Raw genomic sequence first — 13,970 nt, forward strand, 5'->3', positions numbered from 1 at the left:
TTCATTTTTTGTTGGTTAAGACCGGTTTTTTGTTTCTCTCTCATAGTTTATGATTCCATTTCTCCATCATCTTCATTTAAGCCAATTCAATGGATATATCTCTTTTTTTGACTTCTGGTTCATGTGCCGGTCATGTTTACCATGTGAAAGCTGGATATATAAAAGAAAAGAAGAAGAAAATTTGTTCAAACACACACAAACATGCATGCACACATACAATATCCTTAATGGTCGAATGATTTTCTTTTTTTCTTCTAGAAATAAAATCCTATCTAGAGTTGTACTTGAAATTCATCCCACTTTTTTTATATATATCCGGACTTGTCTTTATTCATTTATTCAGTCATTCATTCATTCATTCGTTGAAATTATTTTATTTTCATCCAAATAAATAAAAAAAAGTTAAAGTGAAATAAAAAAAAAAGTTTGTTGATCACAGGCGTATGTTTTTTTTATATGATGAATTTTTTGGATAAATTCTACTCATACACACACACAAAGTAATGGGAAAAAATCAATTCATGTGTATGTCATCCATACCGGAATTTGGACAAAATTTGTTTTTGTTTTGCTGTCGACAAAGCAACGTTTCTTTATTTTTCATTTTTCATCACCACCACATGACAGAAAAATCTCATTGAAATTCGTACGTTTTCATATTTTTTTTCGAAATTCTGTTCTGTTTGTTTTTTTTCATCATTTCATCAAAAATTTATCTGCCAGCTGCGAATAACAAATTACGTTCAATTAAATGCATTACAATCATATAAATACGCCATTTTCTATCCCTTTATCAATGATGATAATGATGATTGAAAAATAAAATGAAAGAGGTGCACTTGAATAAATTCATACATTCTTTGTCGTGTCTTTTTTGGGTTAATTCGATAATTGAATTTTTCGTTTGTTTTTATTTTTGATCAAAAATAGAGAAAATCCATCCATTCACATGAATGACGCCCAGTGTTGAATATCTCTGTTTTCTGGGATATAGAAAAAAGTGAATGACGACTTTTTTCCATCGATTATTTTCGGGTACCACACCAAAAAAAAAACAAAGTGAAAAAATCGAATGTTGTGTATACAGATTCGATTATTATTATTGTTACTGCTGCTGCTGCTTATATATTGATTGTGAAGGCACCAATATTCGATTGATGATCCAAATGATATTTTTTTTCACCGATTTTTTGACTTTTGATTTTTTTTGTTCCAGTGTTTGTTTGTGTGTGTGTGCATGAATGGATAAATGTTGCTTCCATTGTCATTGTCACTGTTGATAATAAATCTCAGTTTTTTTTCCATATCAGGTTCAGGTTTACAGGATCCATATATGTGGATTTCTGGTTAGAACCAGAAAAAAATAACAATAAAAAAACCAACAACAAGAGTAAAGTTTATCATATTTTTTTCATTTATATTGACATTTGGTTTTTTTTGCACCATATATTTTGGTTTCAAAAAAAATTAGCATACGTGAAATGAGGATTTCCGTTTGTCAATTAAGATATATGACATTTACGGAAGAATTGTGATTTTTTCTAATGTTTTGTTTAGAATAACGAATCTGTATGTAGATTATTATCATCGTTATTTAGGTTCATATCCATGTTTGCTGGGTGTGTGTGTATTCCAGGAATCCGTAATTAGGATTTCTACAAAACTGGCAAAAAATGACAGACTTTTATAATAATAACAATGTTGAAAGTGAAGATACATGAAAACCGCAAAGTAAACCGAAAAATTACAAATATTATTATTTCATCTAATCAATGTGTGGGTGTTTTGTTTGTTTGTTTTTTTGAGCTTGCTGCTATTATCGATCCAACTTAAACGAAAACAATTAGTTATCTGAGAAGCAATGAGATTATTTCGTCACTCAAACGAAAATGAAATTTACATTTTTAATCAATACAATTTTATTTGTTTTTTCTAATTTTACACATAAAAAAGTGTTAAAAGAAATAATCCGAAGAAATAATGATCAAGGTTGATTAATATCTTGTAATGAATCACATTCATTGCCATCATTACGTAGACAATTACCATATGCGATGCTAAAATTTCGAATATCAACCATGCCAGTTTCTTGATAGTTAACGACATTTGATGGTAAATCATATTCAAAATCTAAAACAAAACGTGCATCACCATATCGAAGATCCAATTGGATTTGAGCATCGATCCATCTTGTAATTGGATTAGGGAATTGTATTCCACCATGTTCGGCCGAATAAACACAAACATCCTCTTCGTTTCGTTGCATAACATACATTTGTTTCCGATATTGGCCACTCATTGAATAACTAAGATATAAGCAAGCATTACGATATGTTGCCGGAAAATAATTTTTCGTCCACAAACGAGATGCTTTGAATGACAATTTCGGATTGGTTTGTGGCATACGACCATCAAATATTTGGGTAGCTTTTGATAGATCTGCAACAATCGTTTCTTTTCCAGATCTGTTATCGGTCTCGAATGGTATGAAATTAATACCATTCTTCAAATCACATGGCTGTCGATTGAGTTTGCAATTCCAAATTAAATTCAATGGTGAACGCCATACATTTGTTACTTTGAATGGATGCTCAGAATGAGATGGCCTTCCAGGCGGTATAAAAGGTGGAACTGGAATCGGTGGTCGTGGTGTTATGATAACTGGTAGAGGAGACGGTGATGGTGTTATGATTATTGGCCTTGGTTCTTGGCTATCAGTTCCAGGAGGTGGACCAAACACTTTACGAGGATTGGGACGTTGACCCAACGATATTGTTGGTAATAATAAAGCCAAAAATAAACTAATGGCCAATGTTGAAAGCACCAATCTTGGGCTTACGTTTGTCATTTTTGTGATTTGATTTGATTTTTTCTCCGTCTCGACTATAGTTTTGTTTTGTTTGTCAACGGCAGCTAGTGTGATGTTTCCAATGATCGATGATGATCATAATGTTGACGATGATGATGATGAGAAATTTTTTTTTGTTTTTTGTTTTTTTTGGCAATACCGAAAAACTATGACTATGACTTTTTTTCATATTTAAAAATTTGTCTCCCACACACACACACACACATATATATCAATCGTGCAATTGGAAAAAAAAGAAATTATCAAATCAACACTCTGATTTTGTACATATGTGTAGTAAAGTGATTGAATGATTGATTGATTGATTGTTTTTGATCATGGATTTTCGATATCAACATTTGCAATATTTTTTTCTTTGATTATGATGGGAATGCTGATGATCATTTAATCATTGCAAAGCGAAAATGTCATTCAGAGGTTAAATTTCGAGATATATTTATGAACGATATCTATGTAGTCCATTTTCTCATGTTTATATAATAATTCTCTTTATGAATGCTTACAATTTGTCCATTTATCAAATCTCGATAAGTTTATTTTATCTTTCATTCAAGGATAGATTTCGAATTATTCGGAAAAGAGATTTTTTGCAAAAAAAATTTTTCATCTTGTTTTGTTTTATTTTTATTACCGATTGAAATTAGTAATTTTGAATTTGATTAATTTTCATATTGATTAATATGAATCCATATTAAAGATTTCACATTGTTATTAAACCGGAAGATCACATTCAAATGCTTGATTATTTCGACAATAACCGTAACCAATTTTGAAATCACGTACAGCGATAATTGAATCACCACCATTGATACGATCAATTGGATATATTCGTGTTTGTCGTCGATATCGATTTTCTCTGTTCGGTATGTCGAATGAAAATTCAATCAAAAATGCCGAATCTCCTTGACTTAGATCCAATTGTAATTCAACATCACGCCATTCACCATTACGATCATTGATACTGCCCGTATGTGCTGAGAAAATGCATTTATCCTCACGATTACGTTGTATCAGATGCATTCGTTTGTCTTCATTTCCGGACCAAGCATAACTGAAATGTAGACAAGCCACACGATTATTTGCTGGGAAATAATCTCTTGTAACTAAACGACCGGCATTATATGATTTAACTGGATTTAATCGTGGCAATGATTGTCGCGTACGAATGGCTTCGGTTACATCTAAAACCAATGCTGGACTGTTGAAAGCAATTCCACGTTTGAATTGAACAAAATTTGCTCGATTCTCTAATCGACATTGATCTTCACGTGTCATATCACATGACCAATGTGGTCTATTATGATCAAAATAATTTGTTCGTCCTGGTTCAGGCGGATTTGATGGACCATTTGTTGGGTATAACGATGGTACGACAACATCGGTAGATGGACTATTTAATCCACCCGGATATGACACAACTCGAATCGGATCGGTCGAAGGTGAATCGAATGGTCGTGGTTTGTTTGGTGGAAGAATAGGATTCGTGGAAGGTGAGTCGAATGGTCGTGGATTGTTTGGTGGAAGAATAGGATTCGTGGAAGGTGAATCGAATGGTCTGTCATAGTTAGGATCATAGTTGGGTGGTATAACTCGATCGGTCCTTGGTGTGTTGAAAGGATTGTTTTGATTATTTGGGGCAGGCGGTACTACTACAACGCCATCGATCACATTGCTTTGTCCATATGGGCGTAAACTAGGCTGTCCTGGTTCGAGTGGTTTTGAGAAATCTCCTTGACGATAATAATTGCTTTGTCCTGGTTCGATAGGGTTTGGATCATCGCCTTGCATCATATCTAATACAGGGCTTCTAGCTCTACGGTTATATTGGTTAGACGGTACAACTACGTCTGTACGAGGAGAACCTAATTCCGGTCGTCGATATTGATTGTTTGGAGGTAAAATACCATCTGTTCTCGGTGAATTCAAATCTGGTCTACGATACTGATCATTCGATGGTACGACATAATCATTTCTTGGTGAATTCAAATCCGGCCTCCGGTATTGATCATTCGATGGTACAACATAATCATTTCTTGGTGAATTCAAGTCTGGCCTTCGATATTGATCGTTTGATGGGAGTACTATATCTGTTCTAGGCGAATTAAGATCCGGTCTACGATACTGATCGTTTGATGGGACTACTATATCCGTTCTAGGCGAATTCAAATCCGGTCTCCGGTATTGATCATTCGATGGTACAACATAATCATTTCTTGGTGAATTCAAATCTGGCCTTCGATATTGATCGTTTGATGGGACTACTATATCTGTTCTAGGCGAATTAAGATCCGGTCTACGATACTGATCGTTTGATGGTACTACTATATCTGTTCTTGGTGAGCCATAATTATTTCCACCACTGAAATATCGTTGACCAGGTTCAGGAGGTTGGAAACTGCTCTGTGCTAAAACGACTGGATCATCACCTTGCATGCTGTCCAGAAATGAAGTTCCTTGATTTGGCAAAACTACATCAGTTCTTGGTGAACCTAAATCAGGTTTTCGATATTGATTCGATGGTAGAACGACATCAGTTCTTGGTGAACCTAAATCAGGTTTTCGATATTGATTCGGCGGTAGAACGACATCAGTACTCGGTGAACCGTAATTGTTTCCTCCATTGAAATTTCTTCTTCCAGGTTCAGGAGGTTGGAAACTGCTCTGTGCTAAAGCGACTGGATCATCACCTTGCATACTGTCCACAAATGAAGTTCCTTGATTGGGCAAAACTACATCAGTTCTTGGTGAACCTACATCAGGTTTTCGATATTGATTCGGCGGTAGAACGACATCAGTACTCGGTGAACCGTAATTGTTTCCTCCATTGAAATTTCTTCGTCCAGGTTCTGGAGGATTTGATTGTCCATTGAAATTTCTTTGACCTGGTTCTGGTGGTTGAAGATTTGATTGACCAAAAACTGGCACTGGTACTTCTAGTAGGGCATAGACATTGCCAACGACAATGAAAACGATTGCCAAAAGGCAACCAAATTTTTTCGAAAACATCACAAGTTTTTTTCTTATTTTATTTTTCTGTCGTCGATGATGACAACAACAAACGATCGACAAGTGAATCTAACCATTTCAATTTCGATCGGATATATATGATTCAGCCAAAATAAACGCATTGAAAAAAGCTCGTGATTTTTTTTTTGATAATCAATCTAATCACAAATCAAATTCATATCGCTATAATGTTTATACATGTGTGTTTGCCTTCAGTTTTCAATGATTTTTCTTTAGAATTTCTATAAATCAAGGCAATATATTGAGTGAGATCTACACTTTATGATTAGATTTATGGTAATTTAAACGACATCAACTTATTTATGATGAAAACCAACAATAATAATAATAATAATAATGACGACAGAAAATCATGCAATCATCATTCGTGAAAACGATGACTACTTGGACATTTTAACATCACCACCAATAGTTTAATTGCATTTTTTTGTTCTTTCCGATTGTCACACGGTCTGATGAATAATGAATAGGAGTTTTGGACAGCATAAAGAAACAACAAATTTTCTGATTTAAAATTGATTTTGATGATAAATACAAATTTTTTTTTCTGGTTCGGGCCGATAAACTTTACACAATAAGTTAGAAAGAAAGATTTTTTTTGTTTATTATGGAATTCCCGCATTATTCATTCATTATGATGATTGTGATTGGAATTGTGTCGTCAATGACTGATACAAAAAAAACTCTTGTTATGATTATGACTCTTGCAATTGAATTGAAATCATTTACAAAAGAAAAAAAAAGATTGGGAAGTAAAAAATTCTGACCAGATCATCATGTATAATATTTACATTTGTTGTTGCTGTAGTAGCAATATGGGTTGTGTATGATAAATTTTTCGACATGGATTTTGCATTTGTCGTCGTAGTAATATGAAATTTCTGCCATATTAGTATCGTTATTATTCATTCACCCACTTGATATTGTGATGATGATGATGATCTAGTTTCAGAATCTAGTCTTGGGTTTTTTCTTGCATTTCATATGTACTGTATTCGGCGTCGTTGACTTGAATATTGATATGAATCTTTTGTGTATGGTAAACATGGATATATCGAATTGGATACATATTTTTATGGTCACTCTTTAGTGGTTTAGTGGTTGACGTAGATTTTCTCTGTTTATGACATGAAGAAGAAAATGTTATTATTATCAATGTATAATTTTGTATGATGATAATCTTGGGCTATCCACGATCAACAACAAAAAATGAAACATAGAAGACATTAACATTCACATTGATATGGAGACATTGGTTTTGGTTGGTTGACTTTCGTGTGTTGTTCATTTGACGTGAATGTCATCATCGTTCTCATCAACTAATCCAAACATTCCGGGAGATTTTTTTTTTTTTGTTTCACTTCATTTCGTTGATTAATGTTGGCTATTATTTGGGATCTGATTACACACACACACACACACACACACATGAAATCGATTACTGTAAATGTTTTGTTTTATTTTTTCTACGAAAACAACAAACCATGTAAAAATGATAACTTGATTCTATTAATGTGGTATTTATTCACATACCTCATACATTTCTAATGTGGCTGTGTATGCTCGTTGTCGATGAGTTTCAATGTCAAAAATTTTTTTTCTTTTTTTGAATCACAAGGGAGAAAAAAATATGACGATTCTTCATCTCTTTGTATGCAAAAAATTTTGATTCGCAAATGAAAGATATTCTACTTGTCAGAATTAAAAAAAAAAATTCGTTTTTTGATGGTAGTAGTGATTTACAGAAAATTCTACAATATAAGAATCGGGTTTTTTCCCGTTTCATTCGTAAAAAAATGGATGAAAAGAATAAATGAATTGTGTGTGTGTGTCTACAACAACTGTCATACTTTTTTTTCTGTTTCTGATTCCCGGTTCGATGTGTGTGTGTGTAGAGTAAATTATGTCAACTAAATTCAAACCATTTTTCCAAAAATTTGATTTTTTTCTTTTTTTTCTCTTTTCATTTTCTAAACATTCATTTCGTTAAAGTTTGTGAAACAAAAAATGAAATGAAATGAAAAAATAGAAAATTCATTAATTTTGATCAAAATTTCCGACTTTTAATGTTGAAATTTTAAATTTCTTGATTTTTTCCAGCAACAAAAAAATTTTTTTTTTAATTTTTTCACTCTATTTTTTCAACCATAGCTACATTCGTATATACTGTTTTGATCAATGATAAAGTTCAACTACCCTGTGATATACAGCCACCATCATCGGATGATCAAATTGTTCTAGTTCTTTGGTATAAAGATGATGAGGTAAGTGTTGTGTTGTGTTTGGTGTTTTATAATGGTGATTATTAATTCTGAATTTTGTTTTGTAGCTGGCACCAATACTAACATTGGATGGTCGAAAAAGTAAGTTTAAATGGAATTTTTTTTTCTACCTTTTGAAATAAACAATGTTACAAATGGTTGCAACAACTAAACTAAACTAAATTAGATTCATGCATCAACATGATAATGATTCCTACCACTTCAGAAAAAAAATGGTATCCGATTATGCAAATCTAAACAAAACATGAACGCACAATCAACTTTATATACCTTTCTATTTGAGCACATTTAAAGAATTTGTAGGGCCACATGAAATATTCTCAATACAGCAAATGACTTTCCTTTACGACAATTTTCACAATGATGATGGGAAAGATAAGGATCCAATCTTTGTAACGATCTCTCTGATCTGCATAAATTTTCTCTTTTCTTCACTTCTGGTTGTTGAATAGGCTAATTGGCTTAACATTTCATAGCAACCTAGATATTAATAGATAGATAGATAGAAGATTGGCATCTAAGCTAAGTACCATTCATTCAGTAGACACAGGATATGATTTGATTGGATATGGTAAAAGCTAACAAATTGTTTAATGAAGCTCAATTTTGCTATTCAAATTTTTTCTTTTCTTCTTTTCTCATTGTTTGCATAGCAATATTGTTTGTATTATGTCTAATACATCCAATGTGAATAAGCTAAGCTAATGCTTCATTTTTGCTGGATCCTTTTTTATTCACGTTGATTTAATCGATCCATAGGATGATAATGAGAAGAATTGCAATGTTGCTTGTTTGCGTGTGTAATTTTTCTGAATTCTCAACATTCCTTTCATTCAATTTGATTTTTAAGATATTTTTTATTTTTCTAAAAAATTGATGATGATGATGACATATCATCATCATTAATAATATCATCTCATATCATATACTTCAGTGAAAGAGTATTCAAATTACAATTCGAAATGGAATCAAATCTTTCAATCAATAGGCCTCAGGCATACAAACACATTCACATACACAATGCAGTTCATCATTATTACAAGTTCTCGGTGAAAAAAAATTGAAATATCGAAAAAAATTTTATTCATATAGACCTAGTAGCCAAACTTGATTTAAAATTATGGATTCAAATACTTTTTCCCAACTGTTCAGCTTGATCAACGGAAATTGGCAAGAATAAAAGAAGAACTGAATTTTTCATCATCATCATTTATGATGGGCAAAATTGATGTCTGGTTAAAAATTGAATTTTTTTTTTTGTTCAAAATGTTTTTGATTCAAGTGTAAGAATGACGGTCAAGACAGATCACTGGCAAGATTTAAATCTCAGTCATTTTTAACCTATCTAAAAACATGAATTTACATGATAGGATGATGATGCATGATTTGCATGCATCATATCATATCAATGATAAAGATGATGATGAATAAATGGAGAAAGAAAATTCCTTTTTTGTTTTTCATTTCATTTTGTCTTGACAACCAACCGATAATGAAATTGTATACCGGTGATTCAATTTCTATGATGATGATGATGATCGTCATTGTGTTTGTTGCTGCTGGTGTTGTCATCGGTCGTAGTACAGTCAACGACACAAGTCATTATTATGCAAAGTATTTTCTATTTTCTATTTTCTGTTTTCATTTTCTTTCTGTTTCATAGAATTTTTCTCATTGTTGTTCATGTTGTCATTTGCTTTGCAAAATTCTCTCATTTCATCTTTATCGTGACTTACAAAAAAAACCGAATCTTAGGAAAGAAATTGTTGTTGGCATCAATAACAAGAATATCGAAATCCCAAATGGTCGATCGGTTGGTTGCTATAGTTGTTCTTGTTGATGATGATGATAAGCAAAACAAAAATATGTGTTTTGTTTATGATGATGATGATGATGAAACCCAGACTTAAATGTTATTCTGGTTTATTTACAATTACATTATCGTGAAATGGATCGTTCTTGGAAACAATCACGAGGTTTCCACAACGATATGATTCTTTCATCATCATTATCATAAGATAGCAGTAGATTCAAAGACTGTTGAGCTTGTTTGTTTGATGTTTTTCTTTCTTTTTTTCGCGAAGGAGGTGGAAGAAGGTCATCAATAAAAATGACGATAATGGATTACTAGAATTGTCTGTAAACAATAACCATAAAAATCAAAATCATAATCTGACTACTTTTGACTTGAAAAATTTAAATTAATTCATTCAATAACAAATCATCATTTCCATGTAATGATGATAACACTGTTCACAGAAATCATACTACTAGATGATCAAATTCAAGTTTAAACATGAACATCTAGATTCTAGACTCTAGACATTGGAATTGGATCTTAATGTATCTAATGTATTCTGTCCACATATATGTGTGAAAGTTCATTCGTGAATGAGTGAGAAAAATTCCCATGGAATAGATGTTATTATCATGATAATAAAATTGCAAAATTGCATTAATAATTTATACTTTTTTCTTGGTTACTATTATGATGATGACGATCATCATCATAAACAAATTTCATGAACTAGGTGTGTTGTGTTGTTGCGTACAACGAGTTGGTGGAACCCCAAAAAACATTCAATTTTAACTTTGATGTAAGAATAAAAAGAAGAATTTTTTTTGAAAATGAAAAGGTCTTCGTTGAATGCTTCTTTGCTCACATTCAGAGAAAAGAGTTTTAATTTTTTTTTCACTGTGCATTAATGTCTTTTGTGGAAAAAAACATGATCTAAAATTCCTGTTTCAATCATTTGGCCAAAATTTTTTTTTTATTGGAAAACTCACTACCGTTTTACAACGGTTAAAATTTTTTTGTTAGCTGAGAAATTTTCCTAAAAAAGGAAAGCAAAGTCATTGGCAACATTTTTTCCTCTCGCAACATATATAATGGTATATATAAAATCATCATCATTGAATTTAGCTGTTTTGTAACGAATCTTGAATAATGAAAAGAGAAATTTGTATAGCAGCCACTATTGTTTTTTGTTCATTCATTTATTTATCTAGCACAGAAAAAATGTTAATGATGAGATTAACATTCTTTTGCCTCTGTTGGTGAGTCAGTGTGTGTAGGAATGAATTTTTTTTCCATGATCCAAATCATAATGATGATGATTATTTTTTTGACTAAAAACAAAAAATGTCCTTTGCCTTCATTGATCGAATAGTGACATTGAACACACATATAATTTATATGAACCAGAAAAAATGAATTCTGAATTTCATTCTTTGATCCTGTTGTTTGTTTATTTACTTTGCACGTATACACAAAGAGATACACAAAGTGGCAAGTTCATATAATGAAAAAATGGTTCAACAATCTTTTCGTGTGTCTGTCGGTGAAAACGAACGATTTATTTACTAGTAGACAAATAATTTCCGAATGTGGAATAAAATGAATGAATGAATCATTGGTTCAAATGTTGGCGAAATTTTCTGTTTCACAACATCCAAGCCACAGTACAACCACCTAGTCTTTAATTCCACGATCTATTTCAGCTCTAGAGAAAATTGTCTGTAAGCTTTAGCAAGATCTCTTAATTAGATTTCTCTTATAAATTTATGTGCGTGTGTGTGTGTGTGTGTGTGCGGTGTTTGTATAAAAGATGAAATGGAAAAAATGAATAAATGAAAATAGTCGCTATATTAAAACATGCACTATACCGATACGAATAAAATCATTCATGGATCAGTTAAGCAGTAAAAAATGAGATCAATTCCTATAACGTTCAAATGTTTCACCCGAAGGTTCCAGGAATTATTTTGGCAGGAAAAAAATATGGAATCGAAATTCAATTTTTCTCATCATCATCATCATCACCAATCAACGAAAATTCGACAATTGTTCTTATGATAATAATAATAATCAATTTTCGGCACTTGACTTTTTTCTTTTTTATTTATTCTCTTTCTTCTTCTTTTCGTTTCGTTTCGTTTCGTTTCATAAATGTTTGCAATGAATTTTTTTTTTGTTTTTGATCGAATAATAATGAATGAGAATGAGGTCATCGTTTTTTGTGTGACTAGACATTCGATTCAATTCGTTGATTTCAGTGTTTTATATGATTGAGAGGAAAAAAATGAAAGTTCTCTGATGAAATATTTGGTCATCAAAAAGATGTTTTCTATTTTATGATCACACACACACACACACACACACAATTCGATGCACTATGAATTATGAATTACGTTTTCAACATTCATTACAATTTTGACTTTTGAATCAATTTTTTTCAGTTGACTAAGTTACGAGTTTTTTTCGCTTATCGGTATATTTTTCCAATTTTGCCGGTTTTGTTTTTGCAATTTGATCTATCTGGTTGCTAAAAGATTTCGGATAGATAAATTACTATACATGTGTGTAGTATCAGAATTCATTTCATTTCATTCATATAACATGGGCGTCGGTTTTTTCACTACAAATTCGATGAAATCAAAAAAAATGGTTCCCCTGTCTGATTGGAAAATTAATTTGTTTTTTTTTCTATTGGACATGAAAAAAAACACAACTCTAAAAATTCATCATCATACTTTTTTCGTTTGGATGTACAATTTTTTTCTTGTTTTTGCACACTGAACTTGATTCATGGTTGATCGGTTGTTTGAACAAGAAAATTATGATACACGAACATTACCTAAGTTATGTGTGAGCTTGAAATGAAAAAAAAAATAATCATCTCTAAACTTAATATTGTAGTTGGTGGTATTTTTTTTCGCAAAATATGTTTGACTTCACATAGAAAAACATTGACCTGTGACACATGTATGTCGCGTGCCGCATATGAATCCCGTTACACACAAAGAGAGAGAAACGGTAAAACCATAAATTATAATTTTCTCTTTCAGGAAAAAAAATACCATTCCCGATAGCGGGTAATATGATCTCGTTGTCATATGTTGTAATATAATAATCATCTCTCTGTGCGCCAAACACATAACATCAATATTCGAAAAATGTCACTTGCATTCATTTTTCCTTTAGACATTGCCAATAGTTTTGATTTTCATTCCCTTTCTTTTCTCTCTCTCTCTCTCTCTTTTATCTTATTTTCTGGGAATTTCATATGCAGATCAATTGGATCCAGGTGCAGTTCAAGTTTCAGCATCAAATCTGAGAGGTAAGTTTAGTCAGTCGATGATTTTTTTTAACAAAATTTGTTTTTTCTCATGCAGGTCGAGCCTATTTCAATGTACATGGTAGACCAGCACATCTTTCAATCGATCCGGTCGCTGCATCCGATGAAGGTGATTATCGTTGTCGTGTTGATTTTCGTAAAGCTCGTACAATTAATACAGTGATTTCATTGAAAGTGATTGGTCAGTATCTTCATCATCATTATTCCAAATGAAAATTTCAAAAATTTTTCAAAATAATTCAATTATAGTTCCACCACAAGTGCCAAAAATTACCGATCAAGATGGCAACTATCTAAGCGGTTTGGTTGGCCCATACAATGAAGGTGATGAACTTGCATTGACTTGTCTCACAAAAGGTGGTAAGTGCTTGAATATAAGATATTTATTCATGCGAAATTCATTTTATTGCTTGTGAAGGAAAACCACGACCATCATTAATCTGGTGGCGAGATTTCGCCATCATTGATGATTCTTTTGAATTCGATGATCGAGACGGTATGTTTTTGGTTCAAGTTTTCTATTTTTCCCACTTCTGTTTCTATTATTATCTTCTATATTGTGATGTGATTATTTCCCAAGAAAAAGAAAAAGCCAGAAAAAAATTGAATTTAAATTCCCCATATAGAAGATAAATCAAAATTCAATTTCTTTCT

The 13,970-nt window shown here is 32.0% G+C and overlaps 3 protein-coding genes across 7 annotated transcripts in view; 1 reads left to right on the top strand and 2 right to left on the bottom strand.

The window, feature by feature from the left end:
* Positions 1 to 13,970, top strand: part of LOC124491000 (uncharacterized) — a 71,050-nt gene that overhangs the window by 5,990 nt on the left and 51,090 nt on the right. For all 3 annotated transcript variants that reach the window (XM_075734551.1, XM_075734553.1, XM_075734552.1), the window contains 6 exons: positions 8,048 to 8,160; positions 8,226 to 8,259; positions 13,251 to 13,298; positions 13,354 to 13,497; positions 13,566 to 13,676; positions 13,735 to 13,812. In XM_075734551.1, the coding sequence (XP_075590666.1) occupies positions 8,048 to 8,160; positions 8,226 to 8,259; positions 13,251 to 13,298; positions 13,354 to 13,497; positions 13,566 to 13,676; positions 13,735 to 13,812 (528 nt within the window). The remainder of the gene's footprint in view (positions 1 to 8,047; positions 8,161 to 8,225; positions 8,260 to 13,250; positions 13,299 to 13,353; positions 13,498 to 13,565; positions 13,677 to 13,734; positions 13,813 to 13,970) is intronic.
* On the bottom strand, positions 1,902 to 3,035 carry LOC124491002 (uncharacterized). Its single transcript, XM_047053591.2, has one exon. The coding sequence runs from the start codon at positions 2,846 to 2,848 to the stop codon at positions 1,985 to 1,987; it is 864 nt and encodes a 287-aa protein (XP_046909547.2). The 5' UTR covers positions 2,849 to 3,035; the 3' UTR covers positions 1,902 to 1,984.
* On the bottom strand, positions 3,469 to 5,961 carry LOC124491001 (uncharacterized). 3 transcript variants are annotated; one of them, XM_047053590.2, is made up of 2 exons: positions 5,416 to 5,961; positions 3,469 to 5,358 (listed from the first exon to the last, which is right to left on the bottom strand). In XM_047053590.2, the coding sequence occupies exons 1-2, from the start codon at positions 5,873 to 5,875 to the stop codon at positions 3,581 to 3,583; spliced, it is 2,238 nt and encodes a 745-aa protein (XP_046909546.2). In that variant the 5' UTR covers positions 5,876 to 5,961; the 3' UTR covers positions 3,469 to 3,580. The 3 variants fall into 3 exon arrangements, with proteins under 3 accessions (XP_046909546.2, XP_075590669.1, XP_046909545.2); XM_075734554.1 differs by having other exon boundaries at positions 3,469 to 5,295; positions 5,557 to 5,949; XM_047053589.2 differs by having other exon boundaries at positions 3,469 to 5,956.

Source organism: Dermatophagoides farinae, chromosome 10, assembly GCF_024713945.1.
Source record: "Dermatophagoides farinae isolate YC_2012a chromosome 10, ASM2471394v1, whole genome shotgun sequence".
In the NCBI taxonomy this organism is placed as follows: Eukaryota; Metazoa; Arthropoda; class Arachnida; order Sarcoptiformes; family Pyroglyphidae; genus Dermatophagoides; species Dermatophagoides farinae.

Excerpts from the sequence above, each read along its gene's own strand:
- LOC124491002 (XM_047053591.2), bottom strand. The coding sequence starts at position 2,848 with ATGACAAACGTAAGCCCAAGATTGGTGCTTTCAACATTGGCCATTAGT.
- LOC124491001 (XM_047053589.2), bottom strand. The coding sequence starts at position 5,875 with ATGTTTTCGAAAAAATTTGGTTGCCTTTTGGCAATCGTTTTCATTGTC.